The 17,553-nt window shown below is 50.9% G+C and overlaps 1 protein-coding gene across 2 annotated transcripts in view; it reads right to left on the bottom strand.

Annotated features, from left to right (window-relative positions):
• The window catches only part of GALNT13 (polypeptide N-acetylgalactosaminyltransferase 13), a 53,225-nt gene that overhangs the window by 20,809 nt on the left and 14,863 nt on the right, over positions 1–17,553 (bottom strand). For both annotated transcript variants that reach the window (XM_066553278.1, XM_066553279.1), the window contains exons 4-8: positions 16,928–17,096; positions 11,972–12,138; positions 9,833–10,040; positions 7,670–7,840; positions 2,235–2,352 (exon numbers count right to left, since the gene is read on the bottom strand). In XM_066553278.1, the coding sequence (XP_066409375.1) occupies positions 2,235–2,352; positions 7,670–7,840; positions 9,833–10,040; positions 11,972–12,138; positions 16,928–17,096 (833 nt within the window). The remainder of the gene's footprint in view (positions 1–2,234; positions 2,353–7,669; positions 7,841–9,832; positions 10,041–11,971; positions 12,139–16,927; positions 17,097–17,553) is intronic.

The raw sequence follows: 17,553 nt of genomic DNA, 5'->3' as shown, positions 1-17,553 counted from the left end.
TGGTTTGGGTGGGAAGGGACATTAAACCCCATCCCAACTCATCCAGGGACACTCCCACTGTCCCAGGCTGCTCCAGCAGGAAAATCCAGAGAAATCCCCTTTCCCCTGTCCTTCCTGCACTTCCAGCAGTGCCAGAAATCCCAAATAAACCCCATCCTACCCCACCCAGAGCTCACATTCCCTTTCCCAACCTAAGGAATCCTAAGGAATAATCTCATAGGATTTTTTTTTTCTGATGGACAGATCATTTTTAATTCCCATAGGAAATCCTTTCAGAGCATCAAGTTTCCAGGGCATTCTCTAAGTGGGATAAAACCACTTGGAGAATTTAACAGGAAACTAAAAATTTCAGTAATTCCATAAATAAAAATAAAGTTTAGGAATAAATCAGATTTTCCTTGACTAAAGCAAGCCCCTGGAGCTGTAAGAAATTCCTGCCAGGAATTGTCATCATTCTCCCCCCAAATAAAAGACATTCTTAAAAGGACTCATTAAAGACCCATCAGCAACAAGAAGCAGCTAAAAGAAAAAACACGGATTTTCCCAAAATAATCAAATTATACCCCATGGATGCTCCTCCTGGAAATGCCCCTGAGAGCAAAAAAAGCTGGAAATCTTAATTATTCTTTGGGATAACGTTGGAGCTGGATGCAAATGAGACAGATACGATCCAGGGGAAGCAAAGGCACTGGGTGACATTTTATGAGGATTCAGGAATTCACAAAACATGGGGGGAATGGCTGGGTTTATTTTATTTTTGAGGATTTATTTTTTGGGGATTTATTTTATTATTCCGAAGCAGTCCCAGATTTCCCCTCTCCCTTTGGTGACACAATCCTGGGTGCAGGAACAGCTCCAGGAACACCCCTGTGCCTCCCTGCAATCCCAGCCCTGTCCCACAGCAGGAATTGCCCCCAGAGCTCTCCTGACAGGAGAAATTCCCAAACCCCACTGGAAAAGGGAAAAGCTCCAAAAAGCTTTGGAGCTGGAGGAACCTCCCTGATTCTTCAGCTCTCCTGGCCCTCATTCTCCCATGGATTTGTTCCCTCAGCTGGGATTTGAACCCTTTGATGTCCCTGACAAAGTCACACAGAATATCCCTGGATTTTCAGTTGGTTTTCCTTCCAGAGGCTCTAATTAATCCCAATGAACAGCACCAGGTGATTCCCTGGCCTTCCCATGGCAATATCTCCATTTATTCCTATCCCCGCCCCCATTGATTCACTGGTTTAGGGTGGAAAGGCACATTTGGAATGGTTTAACAGTGCCTGGCACTCCCTGCTGCAGGGATCTCCTGTAGAACATGGAAAACCATGGAAAAGAATTCCTGCACAGGGGCCTTGGCACACCCCAGGAGGAATTTTAGGATTTAAAACAGCAAAAAAAAAAGTGGGAATCTCCTCATTGGAAGCATCCAGGCTCAGGGGAGGAACAGAACCCTTTGATTTTCCTGCAAAGGGAACAATTGAAGTTCAGAGGAATGGCCTGGGAAAGCTTTCAAATTCCCAGCTGATCTTCCCTGGAAAAGTCTGTTCCCTAAAAAACTGCAAGGGGTCCCTGGCAAGGAAAACATTCCTGGCAGAATGGAAAAGACAGGAAAAGGGGGGAAAGGGCATTGCCAGGATGTGCTGTGGGCACCAGAGGGATCCTGGGGGTTATTCCCATCACCAAATCCAGAAACTGGGACACATCCCAGGAGTTCCAAGCCATTCCCACCATGCCTCCCAACCATTCCTCAGCCAAGCCTCAGTTTCCCACTTTTCTGTCCCAAGGGCAGTGACTGGATGCATTTCCCTGGGGTGTGGCTCACCCCTACCCCAGCAGGAATATCAGCATTTTCTGCAGGATAGGAATTTCCCTGGCACAGACCCAGAATTCCAGCTGGAACTTGCAAGTCCATGATGTCACCGTTCCCAAAGTGTCTTAAAACGTATTTTTGATTTTATTTTTCAACATAAATTCGTATCAAATTTCCGCTGGGCACATCATTTCCTCCATGAAGGAATGACCAAAATATATGGAATTTTGGAGGGATCAAAAGCCTCAATACTAAAATATTCCGCGCAGCAAAAAAATCCCACAACACCCAATGAGGTTCCCCCGAATTTTAAAAATTCCATTTAGCTCATGACTTGCAGGCGAGCTAAAGCAGGAGCTCCCTGAAGAAATGAGAGCACAAAAGGAGGATTTTTGGGGTTGGGGGTGGGAAGAAAAGGAAGGAAAACAGGAATTACCCTAAAGGACATTTCAAGATTCTCGCCACCCCAGATATCCATTCCTGCATCGTAAGTTCCTATCTCTTCAAAGTAGTTCCTGTCAATAGAAAACAGGCCACCAGCCATAGTTGGGGTCCTGGGTGGGAAACAAACAGGAAAAAAAAAACAAAGGAAAACAGAAAAGAAAAGGAAATTAAAAAAAAAAAGGGAGAAAGGAAAGAGAAAAGAAAAAAGAAAAAAAGACCTTTTAAAGGACACTCTGGAATTTACAGCACATTTCACTACACAGGAATTCTACTGAAAACAACTAGAAAAGGAGAATTTTAACTGGATTTTCCCTGCTCGTCCCCCAGATCCATGGATCTCAGGCCCAGACACACCCCAAGGAAAAATAAATACAATTTTAACTGGATTTCTCTGCTCTTCCCCAAAATCCATGGAGCTGGGCCCAGCCACACTACTCCCATTTCCATGGATTATTTCAGGGGAATTGTGAGGGAAAATTGGGTGAGGTTTGGGCATCCTGAGTGAGCAGCAGCAGCTCAAATCCAAGCAGGAATGCTTGGAAGGAGTTGAATGGGTGAAAAAATACTTTTTGAAGGACACTGTGGAATTTGCAGCCCATTTTACCACACAGGAATTCTATGGAAAACAAATAGGAGCTATGAAAAGAGAATTTTGACTGGATTTCCCTGCTCTTCCCCAAAATCCATGGAGCCTTGGGCTCAGCTACACTTCCAAGAGCAATAAAGATAATTTGGAATGGATTTTTCCTGCTCTTCTCCAAAATCCATGGAGTGCAGGCCCAGCCACACTGCAGGGAGAAATAAAGAAAATTCTGACGAGATTTTCCTGTTCTTCCCTAGAATCCACGGACCTCAGGCCCAGCCACACTCCCACTTCCATGCATTATTTCAGGAGAACTGTGAGGGTAAATTGGGTGGGATTTGGGCCTCCTGAGTGAGCAGCAGCTCGAATCCAATCGGGAATGGATTTGGGAGGAGTTTCATGGCTGGGCTTTGCCTCAGGGGGAGCCCAAAATGGCATCAAAGGAGCAGGAAAATCTCAGCTAAGAGGATTAGAAATCCTTACAAACAGGCAATCCCAGGGGACGGCTGAATTTCCCTGGAAATGGAAATGCCATGGAATGCCCAGCCCAGCTCAATCCCAAACCCAGCTTTCCTCTGAGATGTCCCAGCACAGCCAAAGGGGTTTGGGGGCTCAGCCCATCCCAGCCCCTCTGCTGAGGCCCCAGCAGCCCCAAACCTGTGGGATTTGGGGCAGTGACCCTTGGGAGGAGGCTCTGGAGCTGCTGCAGGGCTGGAGCCAGGCTGGGAGAGCTGGGAATGTTCCCCTGGAGAAGGGAAGGCTCCAGGCAGAGCTTCCAGCACATTCCAGGGCCTCAAGAGGCTCCAGGAGAGCTGGAGAGGGACTGGGGACAAGGGATGGAGGGACAGGAGCCAGGGAATGGCTCCCAGTGCCAGAGGGATGGGATGGATGGGACATTGGGAATTGGGAATTCCTGGCTGGGCTGGGATTGCCAGAGCAGCTGGGGCTGCCCTGGATCCCTGGAGGTAACCAAGGCCAGGTTGGAGCAATCTGGGATGGGGAAGGTGTCCCTGGGTGAAATGGGATGGGATTTCAGGTCCTTCCCAATCCAAACATTCCCATTCCTCCTTCTTCCCTCCCGTGGGTGCAGACACTCTTTGCTTGACACACAATTCCCCATTTTTTCCAAGACTGAGCCTTGAGCAAGTTTTGAAGGATGAAACTGAACTGGACACACAGACCTGGATTCTTGCTAAGGACCCCAAATCTCCTTTGCTTCCTGGAACCAAACACCTCCCAAACCCCTCCCTAACAAACCTGGGAGTGCTGAGTTTCACCCTGGAAAATTCAGTGACTCCTGCCCCGATCCCCAGCCCAGCTCCTGGGATAAGGGGAATGCAGCAGGCAGGATTGTTCCCTGGGATGTGAATTTAATGGGACACAAGCAGACCTGCAGAGCTTCCCTTGGAAAATCCCCTCCACCAAAACCCTCTCCATCAAAATATCGGGAAGGTCAAAGGCCTTAAAGTGGTTTTTAAACTGTAAAAATAAAAGTTTTTCCTCAGTTCTGCATCTTTTCCCTGTGGAATCACCTGACAGCTCCTCCTGGGAATTGCTGTGATTGACTCAGGATTCCCATTCCTGCACAGAAAAATGGGAGCAATCCCAGGTTTGCTGCACCCCAGCCAAGCCAGAGCCCATGCCAGGATTTCATGATGGGAGAGGAGGAGGGATGGCAAAGGGCTCCCAGCCCTGGAGCTCCCCATGGCATCACCTCATCCTGCTTTTCCCAAGGAATCCCATCCTGGGCATCCAAAGGGCTCCAGCAGCACAAAATCCCACTAAACCAGACCTCTGTGGGCATATCTGGGAATAAAGGATGGGCACCAGGATCAACATCAATCCCTGCTGTTCATCACCCAGGCAGGGCTAATTAACTGCAATCAACTCCAGGTTTAATTATTCACAATCAAGATATTAATATAATATCAAGATAATAAGTAACATATTTATAATATCCAGAGTTCCAGGAGCATTTGGAAGATGTTCCCAGGCACAGGGGGGGATTTTGGAGATGTCTTGCAGGGCCAGGGGTTGGATTGATGGTCCTTGAGGGTCCCTTCCAGCCCAGGAAATGCCATGATCTGGACACATTCCTGATATTTCATCTTGCCTTTTTCCTAGGATTTGATCCCTAATTAATACAAAACATTTCCTGCACCACAATCCATATTTTTAGTATTTCTAATCCCTGCCTAGAGTGCCTTCAGCTTCAAAAACTGAGGGAAGAGCATGGAAATATCCACAAAAATGGGCTGCACCGAGCCTGGAAATGCCCACGATTCTGGGATTCTCTGACACCAAAACTGAAATTCCTGGACTAAAACCTGAGATTTTGGACTTAATCCAGCCTAAAGCACCAACCCTTCACTCTCAGCTCTTTGTGACCATTGTGGCACAGGTGACATTTGTCCCTCTGCCTCCTTTGCTTCCCAGCTCCCACTTTATCCAGAGAATCCCCCAGAATTCCAGCCAAAAAACTGATGAGAAAAAAGAAAGGAATTTTAAAAACCCCATTTTTTTGGCCTTATCAGTTTTAAGAGTCAATTCAGTGTCTGAGCTGGGATGAATTTCGAGCCCGGCTCCATTTCAAGGTAAGGAAATAAGGATGGATGGATGGAGCTCAGCCAGGCCCTGCAGCTCGTTAGGAAAATTCATTTTCCCAATTTCCATGCACACCTGAGCTTTAATCAAGAGCTGCTGGCCTGGAAAGGAAATCTTGGGTCAGGAGGAAAACGATTCCCTTGGCTCTGACAGCCAGGGCCTGCTGGCTTTTCCTGGGAACAAACCCCAAATCCTGGGAATAAACCCCAAATCCTGGGAATAAACCCCAAATCCGCCCTTCCCCGATTCCAGCCTTGCCAGGACAATCAGGGGCAGAAATGGGAATTTTGAAAGCAATTTTGGAAGGTTTTTCCTGCCCTTCCATCCCTTCCCTTGCCTGGACTGATCCCTGAGCTGTCCCTCCCTCCACCTGCAGGCTGGAACTCTTCCCCCTTCCCAGATTTAAATCCATTCCATCCACTCGGGAACCCGTTTTTGGTCTCCTTTGGAATTTTGCAGGAAGCTGAGCAAACATCCCATGGCCAGGAATTTATACCATTTGTTCCCTTTTCAGCTCCATTTGCAATTTTGGAAGAGGTTCTGTTCCACTCTGTGATTCCAGCAATTAAATGGAAGAGGTCAGGACACGCTCTTGGATCATTTTTCCCTCAGGGTGCTCCGTTATCAATCCCATTTTCCAAGCAATAAACCAGGAATTTAAGTGCAAATTCACTGGGGTTCAGTGCTCAAAAATGCTCAGAAATCCTTTAGAATATCTGCCCTAAATTCCGAAAAAATGGGCATTTAAATTCCCAAAAAAAACAGGAATAAAATGCATTTGCAGCAAATTAACAGAGGGAGCTGAACAGGCAGAAATCTCTGGAATTCCTGAACATTGGGAAGAGGATGGGATGGCGTTAAGTGCAAATCACTGAGGTTCAAAACTCAAAAATGCTCAGAAATCCTTTGGAATATCTGCCTTAAATTCTGAAAAAAACAGGAATAAAAATCTGTTTGCAGCAAATGAACAGAGGGAGCTGAGCAAGCAGAAATCTTTGGAATTCCTGAACCTTTGGAAGAGGACAGGATGGGGTTAAGCACAGATCACTGAGGTTCAAAACTCAAAAATGCTCAGAAATCCTTTGGAATATCTGCCTTAAATCCCAAAAAAGCAGGAATAAAAATCCATTAACAGCAAATTAACAAAAGGAGATCAACAGGCAGAAATCTTTGGAATTCCTGAATGCTGGAACTGAACAAGCAGAAATCTTTGGAATTCCTGGCTGTTGGGAAGAGGATGGCATGGAAGTAAGGGCAAATCAAAGCTCAAAAATGCTCAGAAATCCTTTGGAACATCTGCCTTAATTTGCTGCAAACAGATTTTTATTCCCATTTTTTCGGACTTTAACAGAGGGAACTGAACAGGCAGGAATCTTTGGAATTCCTGAACATTTGGAAGAGGACAGGATGGGGTTAAGTGCAAATCACTGAGGTTCAAGACTCAAAAATGCTCAGAAATCTTTTGGAATATCTGCCTTAAATTCTGAAAAAATGGGAATAAAAATCTGTTTGCAGCAAATGAACAAAGGGAGATCCACAGGCAGAAATCTTTGGAATTCGTAACTGTTGGGAAGAGGATGGCATGGAAGTAAGGGCAAATCAAAGCTCAAAAATGCTCAGAAATCTTTTGGAATATCTGCCTTAAATTCCAAAAAAAAATGGGAATAAAAATCTGTTTGTTGCAAATGAACAGGGGGAGCTGAGCAGGCAGGAATATTTGGAATTCCTGAACGTTTGGAAGTGGAAGAGGACGGGATGGGGTTAAGTGCAAATCAATGAGGTTCAAAGCTCGATAATGCTCGAAATCCTTTGGAATATCTGCTGGGACTAAAATTCTGTTTGTTGCAAATGAACAGGGGGAGCTGAGCAGGCAGGAATATTTGGAATTCCTGAACGTTTGGAAGTGGAAGAGGACAGGATGGGGTTAAGTGCAAATCAATGAGGTTCAAAGCGGTTCAAAGCTCGATAATGCTCGAAATCCTTTGGAATATCTGCTGGGACTAAAAACCTGTTTGCAGCAAATTAACAGACGGAGCTGAGCAGGCAGGAATATTTGGAATTCCTAAATCTTTGGAATTCGTAAATCTTTGGAATTCTTTGGGAAGAGGACGGGATGGGGTTGGCCCAAGCTCGCAAGGCCACGCTGGGGTTTGGGCTTTCCCTGCCTTTCTGCCTGTGATCCTGCAGCGGAATTTTGGGATCTGGGGGGTGGGGATTTTTGGGAGAAGGGGGGCACTGACCTGACGGGCAGGGTCCTGTCCCCTTTCCTGCGGTCCATCTCCCTCTGGGGCACCGGGTACCAGCGGAAATTCAGCTTCCAGTTGAAGCCCCCGTAGGTCATGTCCGAGCCCGCCATGTACTCGAAGGTGTCGTCGCTGATCACGTCGATGATGGGACACACCACGGTTTTCCTGGGGGGGAAAAATGGGAATTTGGGGGTTATGGGGGTGTTTGGGCATGGTGGGAGGGGCAGGGGAGGGGGAGAAGGGGGAAAGAGGGGGGAATAGAATGAGGGAGAAGGGGAGAAGATGGGGAAAAAGGGGGAAAAATAGGAGAGGGAAAGGAGAAGGAAAAAGGTGGGAAAGGGGGAGGAATGGGAGTAAAAGAGAGGGGAAAGGGGGGAGAAAAAGGGGGGAATGAGGGAGAAGGGGAAAAGAGGGGAAAAGGGGAAAAATAGGAGGGGGAAAAGAAGGGAAAAAGTGGGAAAGGGTGAGGAATGGGAGGAAAAGAGGGGGGAAAAGGGGAAGAAAAGGAGGAAAAAGGGGGGAGAAAAGGGGGGGGAATTAAATGAGGGAGAAGGGGAAAAGAGGGACGAAAGACAGGGAAGAAAGGAGGAAAAAGAGAAGGAAAAAGGGGGGAAAGGGAGAGGAATGGGAGTAAAAGAGGGGGAAAAGGGGAGAAAAGGAGGAAAAAGGGGGGAGAAAAAGGGGGGAACAAATTGAGGGAGAACGGGAAAAGAGGGAAAAAAGGGGGAAAAATAGGAGAGGGAAAGGAGAAGGAAAAAGGTGGGAAAGGGTGAGGAATGGGAGTAAAAGAGGGGGAAAAGGGGGGAGAAAAAGAGGGGAATAAATTGAGGGACAAGGGGAAAAGAGAGAAAAAAGGGAGAAAAAATAGATGGGGAAAAAGAGAAGGGAAAAGGTGGGAAAGGGGGAGGAATGGGAGGAAAAGGGGAGAAAAGAAGGAAAAGAGGGAGAAAAAGGGGGGAAAAAGGAGGGGATAAATTGAGGGAGAACGGGAAAAGAGGGAAAAAGAAGGGGAAAAAAGAAGGAAAAAGGTGGGAAAGAGGGAGGAATGGGAGGAAAAAAGGGGGGAAGTAAAGAAAAAGGGGAAGAAAAAGGGGGAAATAAACTGAGGGAAAAGGGGAAAAGAGGGGAAGGAGGAGGGAGAAGAAAGAGGGAAAATAGGAGGGGAAAAAGAGGGAAAGGGAAAGAAATGGGGGTAAAGGAGAGGGAAAACAGAGTAAAGGTAGGGGAAGGAGGGAAAAAAGGGGGGAAAGAGAACAAGGAAGAAAAAGGGAGAAGGGGGAAAGGGAGAAAAGGGGAGGAAGAAGGGAAAAAAGGCAAAGGGAGAGAAGGGGAAAAAGGAAAAGGAGAATAATACGGAAAATCAGGGGGAAGAGGGAAATGGAGGGAAATAAGGAAGAGGAAAAAGGAGGGGAAGAAGGAAAAAAGGAGGGAAAAGGGGAGGAACAGAGGGGAAAGGGGGAAGAAAAGATGGGGGAAAAGGTGAAAAAAGGGAAAACAAGAAAAGAGAAGGAATAAAAAGGGTGCGAATTTCCGTGAGTTCAGCGGGCCAGAGAGAGAAGTTGTTCCTGGTAAAAAACAGGGAGAAAGCTTCCTTTGACTGGGAGAGATCCAGACCTCTGGAAAGCTGCTCCCACATTTACTCAGGAATGAGATTTTGATACAAACAGCAGCGAATTCGAAAAATATTCAATTACGTTACGTTCATTCCAGCTCAGTGAATCCTTTTAATTCCTGGTGGGTTTTTTGTTTGGTTTTTTTGTTTGGTTTGTGGGGGGTTTTTTTTGTTGTTTTTGGGGTTTTTTTGGTTTGGTTTTTTTTTGGTTTTTGGTTTGGTTTTTTTGTTGTTGTTGTTGTTGTTTTGTTTGTTTGTTTGGGGGTTTTTTTGGTTTTTTGTTTTTTTTGGGTTTTTGGGTTTTTTTGTTTGTTTGTTTTTTGTTGTTGTTGTTTTGTTTGTTTGGGGGGTTTTTTTGGTTTTTTGGTTTTTGTGGGTTTTGGGGTTTTTTTTGTTTGTTTGTTTTTTGTTGTTGTTGTTGTTTTGTTTGTTTGTTTGGGGTTTTTTTTTTGTTTTTTGTGGTTTTGGTTTTTTTTTTTTTTTTTAATCTGCCCCAGGGAAGGGCCCGGAGCAGGTCCCAGCCTCTGGAGCTGGGAACTCCTCACCTGTCCTCCTTGATCCTGGCCAGCAGAGGCTCCAGCCAGCCCAGGGTGCACTCGCAGTGGGCATCCAGGAACGTGATCACCTGGCCCTTGGCAGCCGCTGCCCCTCGGAGCCGCGCCCGGATCAGCCCCGACCTCTGCTCCATCCGCAGGATCCTGACGGGCACCCCCAGCTTCTTCACGTAATTCTCCAGGGAGGCCTTCAAAAACTCTGCCAGAATTGGGGGCAGACAGAAGGAAAACGGGATTTTTAGGGAGGTTTTATTCCAAGGTGGTCACAGAAGCTCCCTGCTTGGAGCACCTGAGGTGGGGGTGGGCTTTACGGTCGCTTCCAAGCCAAAGCATTCCCTGATTCCAGGATAATAGCTCAGGAATTTTAAGTAAAGCACAATCAGTTCCTTGGATGAACCAGCAACCACAAAACAAAGACATTTTGGGCAATTTGCTGCCGGTTCAATAAAAAAAAATGGCTTTTTTTGACGGATTTCCCCATTGGAGCTCTTTGCATGCTTTTAGGAAAAATAGGAATCACTTGGCTCAAATCCTGCTCCACCTTCTGGCACGGGGAATCATTAAGCCACTTAACGAGCAGGGAAATCCAGGGAGTAATTAGGGTTGAATTAATGCTCCATGGGGCAGAACTGAAGGATGGAGTGGCTGCAGGGTTGAGTTTGCCATCAGCACTCATTGGGCAGCTCCAGGATCCTTTCTCATTCCACTGATTCCATTTAAGGAACTTGATGGGATTCCTTTTTCAGGGAGTCCCCGTTCCACAGGCAGAGTTTGCTTTTTAAAGTCTGGGGTCAAAACAGAAATGAAAAGGAAAAAAAAAAAAAAAAAAGTGAAGAATGAAGGAAACAAAGCACAAGGAGGAGCAATAAAGGCAGAGTTAGAATGAGATGGTCCCTTCCAAGCCAAACCACTCTGGGATTCTATGGAAATGATTTAGTGGGGATATTCAGGAAAATCTTAAGCATGGAATGAGGAGGGTGGAGAGACAGGAAGCAAAGGATTGACCTTTCCAGGAACATCAGATTTACTGAGCTGGACCTGATCCAGGGCCTGAAGGGGCTCCAGGAGAGCTGGAGAGGGACTGGGGACAAGGGATGGAGGGACAGGAGCCAGGGAATGGCTCCCAGTGCCAGAGGGCAGGGATGGATGGGACATTGGGAATTGGGAATTCCTGGCTGGGCTGGGATTCCCAGAGCAGCTGGGGCTGTCCCTGGATCCCTGGCAGTGCCCAAGGCCAGGCTGGAACACCCTGGGATGGTGGGAGATGTCCCAGCCATGGTGAGGGGCTGGATTAGGTGCCCTTTAAAGGTCTCCTCCAAACCAAACCATCCTGGAAATTCCATGAATTTTTTCCACCCCCCCCCTCTAGAACCCACCACTGCCGGGACGAGCTGGGTGGGAACCACACTCTGAGCCCTGCCTGAGCTGCAGGAGCCGCCCTGGGAGCAGGGGATGGGCTGTGGGATGGGATGGGATGGGGTATGGGATGGGGTGTGGGATGGGATGGGGTATGGGATGGGGTGTGGGATGGGGTGGGAAGTGGGATGGGCTGTGGGATGGGGTGTAGGATGGGCTGTGGGATGGGGTGGGCTGTGGGATGGGCTGTGGGATGGGGTGGGCTGTGGGATGGGATGGGATGGGATGGGCTGTGGGATAGGCTGTGGGATGGGATGGGGCTGTGGGATGGGGTGTGGGATGGGCTGTGGGATGGGGTGTAGGATGGGCTGTGGGATGGGGTGTAGGATGGGCTGTGGGATGGGGTGGGCTGTGGGATGGGGTGTGGGATGGGCTGTGGGATGGGGTGTAGGATGGGCTGTGGGATGGGCTGGGCTGTGGGATGGGCTGGGCTGTGGGATGGGGTGTAGGATGGGCTGGGCTGTGGGATGGGGTGTAGGATGGGCTGTGGGATGGGCTGGGCTGTGGGATGGGCTGTGCTGTGGGATGGGCTGTGGGATGGGCTGGGCTGTGGGATGGGGTGTAGGATGGGCTGTGGGATGGGCTGGGCTGTGGGATGGGCTGTGCTGTGGGATGGGCTGTGGGATGGGCTGGGCTGTGGGATGGGGTGTAGGATGGGCTGTGGGATGGGGTGTAGGATGGGCTGGGCTGTGAGATGGGCTGTGGCAGCCCCACCTCTCTCGCTGGCATCGTCCACCAGGAGGATCTCGGCCAGCAGGCGCGGCGGGGAGCGCTCCAGCACGCTGTGGATGGTCCTGAGCAGCGTGCTCCACGCCTCGTTGTGGAACACGATCACCACGCTGGTGTTGGGCAGCTCCTCCGGGTACACCTTGCTCTTGCACCTGCCCGAAACACCCAGGGAACAGGGAAAGGGCTCAGCCCCACAGCAGGGACAGCCCGGAGGGGATCCCTGCCCTCCCGGCATGGAAACGGGGCTTGGGAGGCACCGCGGCACCGCTGCCACTCCCAGGGATGGGGCAGGAATCACAGGGGCAAAATCCCAGAAACTGGAATGCCAGGGGCTCTGAGGGGGGATGGAAAAGGGCCCTGGAAGCAGCCATGGCTCTGCTCCAACGGGGAAGTTCCACACTCCCATGGTAAAAAATTATAGGAATAAATTAAGGAGGCAAAGTGGAGGCCCAGAGACTGGAATTCCTGTGGCTCTGAGGATGAGGCAGGATGGAAAAGGGGCTTGGAAGCAGCCATGGCACTGCTCCAAGGGGGAGGTTCCACATCCAGGGGGTTCGAAATTATAGGAATTAAGGAGGCAAAGTGGAGACCCAGAGACTGGAATTCCAGTGGCTCTGAGGCTGGATGGAAAAGGGCCCTGGAAGCAGCCACGGCTCTGCTCCAAGGGGAACCTGCCACATTTCAGGCTGATGGGATGAATTAAGGAACAAACTGGAGGCCCAGAGATTGGAATTCCAGCTGCTCTGAGCAGGACACGGGCTGGAGAAGGGGCTCATCTCACTCTCCCATTCCTGACATTCCCTGCAAGGACCGAGCTCAACCACAGGGATCTGACTCCAGCCCTGAGCTGTTTAATCAGGAATTCCAGGTACAGCCATTCCCAGGTGGATTTGGCCCCAGGGAGGTTTGGAGCACACGGGGAATGGCCTGGCATGAACTGCCAAGGAAAGGCAGAGCTGACCCAGGACTGATCCACTAGGAATGTTTAAATCCTGCCTGCTTTCCCAAAGCTCCCACTCAAGGACCAAACCCTGCCAGCTGAACCAAGCACCATTCCATTTTTGAGGGTATTTCTGGGAAAGCCAGCAGCGTGGGGCACCTGCACGTCCTTTAAAAATGGGAAATAGCCACGGATGTTCAAAGTTAATCCATGCACACCAAAGCCTTCAAATTCCCCCTCCCAAACCCCATTTCCAGAGGCCTGTGGGAAAGGTGGGATCCCAGATTTCCTGCAGGTTCTCTAAGAGAAGACACCATGGGAAGGAGGTGAGGGCCCTCCTAAGGCAGCCTGAAAATTCACCCTTGGAAAAAAAAAATCCCTGCAAAATAACCCTGAGTTTATCTGGAATTTTATCCAAACCGCTCCAGCATTTCCTGCAATTCCAAGCCCCTTGAAACCAGGAATAAAGGAAATTTTAAAATCCCCTTTGGAACAATTTTCCTTAAGTAAAACCTGTTTTTTTTCTCCATCCAGGGATGTCTTGGGGGCCCCTCCGAGGCTGCCAGGGAGGAAAATCTGTTTTCCATGATTTTCACACTAATTAAGGAGCTGACAGCTCCTCTTTTCCAATTATATCTCCCATGCAAACGGCTGCTCCAAAGGCAGCTGCAGCCCACGTGGAAAACATGGGAGGGAGAGCAAGGACTGTGCTTCTGGAAGGGAAATTTTCACATGTTCTCAGAATAAAGGAGAACTGCAACAATCCCAGGGTGTCCATGCCCATGAAAAACATTCCAGGGATATTCCATGGAGTGCCAGAAACGCCATCACTGATCCATGGGATCAGGGAATCCCAGGATGGGCTGGAAGGACCTGGAATCCCAGTCCTGCAAGGGGCAGGGACACCTCCCTCTGTCCCAGGCTGCTCCAGCCTGGCCTTGGCACTGCCAGGGATCCAGGGGCAGCCTCAGCTTTCCTGGGAAAGCTGGGCCAGCATCTCCCCACTCTCTGAGGAAGGAATTTTATATCCACCACAACTAAAGAGCTGGAAAAATCCCAAATCCAAAAATCCCAGGTCCCGGTGGAGAACAAATGCATCAGGTGTGGCTATCCCAAAATAAACCAGTTTTCCGTCCCCTAAGGGCTGAATTTCAGGAATAACAAATTTTGGTCTCACCTCAAAATCCAATCAAGAATTCCTGCCCTGAAACATGAATCTGAGGGAAGGATTTTCCCAATTACAGGGAGTTTTCCCACACATCTGTTGCCACCCCTGCACTGCTCCATCCCAAGCCCTTTCCCCCACCCAGGATCACATCCCAGTGTTTTTTCCTTTGGAGAATCCCCACAAAACTCCAGCTCCGTGTTTAACCCTGGCAGCTGTTCCAGAAATCCCAATGTTTCTGCTCAGCCCTGGATGTTCCCAAGCACTGAACACACCCAGGAGCCAATTCCAGCTGCAATCTCCAGGAGAAAATCCAATTAGGATGCTCCAGCAATCCATGGAATAGCACTTGCAGCCTCACTCATCCAGAAAAGATTGAGGATGGATTTCTTCCCTCGCTGGAGAAAATCCTTGGGAATGAAATGAGGCATTTCCCTGGTGAGTTAAGCTGGGTTTAAGGTCTATCAATAGCTCCTAATTAGAGCTGCCTCTGATTAAAATCTCCAGCTTGGCCATTTCCAACAGGACCCTGGAAATCCAGGGACATGCCCTGACAGAAAACCCAGGATGGAAAGGGAATGAAATGAAACTCTGTGTGTGAGATTCCATGGATCAGCTGGAATTAAACCATCAGCCCCAGGGCAGGGGTGCAATGGGAGCCAGTCCTGCTTGGATGCAGCAATGGGATGGAGAATTCCTGGGCTCCTGATGAGGAATCCCATTCCCACAGAATCCCACTGACCCTGGAGCCAGGCTGGGAGAGCTGGGAATGTTCCCCTGGAGAAGGGAAGGCTCCAGGCAGAGCTCAGAGCCCCTGGCAGGGCCTGAAGGGGCTCCAGGAGAGCTGGAGAGGGACTGGGGACAAGGGATGGAGGGACAGGAGCCAGGGAATGGCTCCCAGTGCCAGAGGGCAGGGATGGGTGGGACACTGGGAATTGGGAATTCCTGGCTGGGCTGGGATTGCCAGAGCAGCTGGGGCTGCCCCTGGATCCCTGGCAGTGCCCAAGGCCAGGCTGGAGCAGCCTGGGACAGTGGGAGTGGCCCTGCCACAGCAGGGCTGGGAGGGATGGGATTTCAGCCTCCATCCCATCCCAATCCCCAGGATTCCAGGGATGGGATTTCAGCCTCCATCCCATCCCAATCCCCAGGATTCCAGGGATGGGATTTCAGCCTCCATCCCATCCCAATCCCCAGGATTCCAGGGATGGGATTTCAGGTCCCATCCCATCCCAATCCCCAGGATTCCAGGGATGGGATTTCAGCCTCCATCCCATCCCAATCCCCAGGATTCCAGGGATGGGATTTCAGGTCCCATCCCATCCCAATCCCCAGGATTCCAGGGATGGGATTTCAGCCTCCATCCCATCCCAATCCCCAGGATTCCAGGGATGGGATTTCAGGTCCCATCCCATCCCAATCCCCAGGATTCCAGGGATGGGATTTCAGCCTCCATCCCATCCCAATCCCCAGGATTCCAGGGATGGGATTTCAGGTCCCATCCCATCCCAATCCCCAGGATTCCAGGGATGGGATTTCAGCCTCCATCCCATCCCAATCCCCAGGATTCCAGGGATGGGATTTCAGGTCCCATCCCATCCCAATCCCCAGGATTCCAGGGATGGGATTTCAGCCTCCATCCCATCCCAATCCCCAGGATTCCAGGGATGGGATTTCAGCCTCCATCCCATCCCAATCCCCAGGATTCCAGGGATGGGATTTCAGCCTACATCCCATCCCAATCCCCAGGATTCCAGGGATGGGATTTCAGGCCCCATCCCATCCCAATCCCCAGGATTCCAGGGATGGGATTTCAGGCCCCATCCCATCCCAATCCCCAGGATTCCAGGGATGAGATTTCAGCCCCCAGCCCACCCTAGTCCCCTCATTCCCAGGATGGGATTTCAGCCCCCGTTCCACTCCATCCTCCCGTTCCCAGGATGGAGTTCCAGCCTCCAGCCCAGTCCAGGATGGGGTTCCAGCCCCATTGCCAGGACAGGATGGGGTCCCAGCCCCCGTTTCCAGCCCAGAATGGGGTCCCAGCCCTATTCCCAGCCCAGGCTGGGGTCCCAGCCCCATTCCCTCCCAGGCTGGGGTCCCAGCTCCGTTCCCAGCCCAGAATGGGGTCCCAGCTCCGTTCCCAGCCCAGAATGGGGTCCCAGCCCCCGTTCCCAGCCTAGGCTGGGGTCCCAGCCCCATTGCCACCCAGGCTGGGGTCCCAGCCCCCATTTCCCAGCCCAGAATGGGTTCCCAGCCCCGTTCCCAGCCCAGGATGGGGTCCCAGCCCCAGTTCCCAGCCCAGGATGGGGTCCCAGCCCCTGTTCCCAGCCCAGGATGGGTTCCCAGCCCCGGATGGGGTCCCAGCCCCGTTCCCAGCCCAGAATGGGTTCCCAGCCCTATTCCCAGCCCAGGATGGGGTCCCAGCCCCGTTCCCAGCCCAGGATGGGGTCCCAGCCCCGTTCCCAGCCCAGGATGGGGTCCCAGCCCCATTCCCAGCCCAGGATGGGGTCCCAGCCCCGTTCCCAGCCCAGGATGGGGTCCCAGCCCCGTTCCCAGCCCAGAATGGGTTCCCAGCCCTATTCCCAGCCCAGGATGGGGTCCCAGCCCCGTTCCCAGCCCAGAATGGGTTCCCAGCCCCGTTCCCAGCCCAGGATGGGGTCCCAGCCCCGTTCCCAGCCCAGAATGGGTTCCCAGCCCCGTTCCCAGCCCAGAATGGGGTCCCAGCCCCGTTCCCAGCCCAGAATGGGGTCCCAGCCCCGTTCCCAGCCCAGAATGGGGTCCCAGCCCCGTTCCCAGCCCAGAATGGGTTCCCAGCCCCGTTCCCAGGCCAGCCCCTCACCCGTCCAGCCGCACGTCGGGCAGGCTGCGGTTCAGCGCGATGCGGTCGCTGGCCAGCAGGTTGAACTGGTTGATCTTGAACAGCTCCTTCATCTTCTCCTGCTCCTCCTTGGGGATGAGCACGGCCCTGCCCATCTCCCCCGGGCCCTCCTGGTTCCGGGAAATAACGGCTGGGAAACCAAAGGGCAAAAGGTGCTGTGAGCTCCTGGGAACTGGGTTCATCCTTAGGGAAGCTTCTGCTTTTCCACAAGCAATGCTGGAAATCCAACCCCCATCCTCCCTGCTCCACTGGGAGCTTTTATCCCTCTCTGCATCTAACAACATCCAAGATGACTGAACCCCCTGGATTTGTTCCCTTCCACTATCCCAGGTCGCTCCAAGCCCCATCCAAGCTGGCCTTGGACACTTCCACGGATCCAGGGGCAGCCTCAGTTTCTCAGAGAAGCTGGGGCTGTTCCTGGATCCCTGCAATGTCCCAAGACAGGCTGGACAGGGCTTGGAGCAACCTGGGCTATTGGGAGGCATCCCTGCCCCTGGAATGGGATTTAAGGTCCAATTTAACCCCAACCATCCCATAAAACACAAACTCAGACAACACCAAAGCAGCCCTAAATCCTGCAGATCCTG

Source organism: Molothrus aeneus, chromosome 7 (assembly GCF_037042795.1).
Source record: "Molothrus aeneus isolate 106 chromosome 7, BPBGC_Maene_1.0, whole genome shotgun sequence".
Taxonomy (NCBI): Eukaryota; Metazoa; Chordata; class Aves; order Passeriformes; family Icteridae; genus Molothrus; species Molothrus aeneus.
The sequence above is the reverse complement of the archived record's forward strand: the minus strand, read 5'-3'. Positions and strand labels throughout refer to the sequence as shown.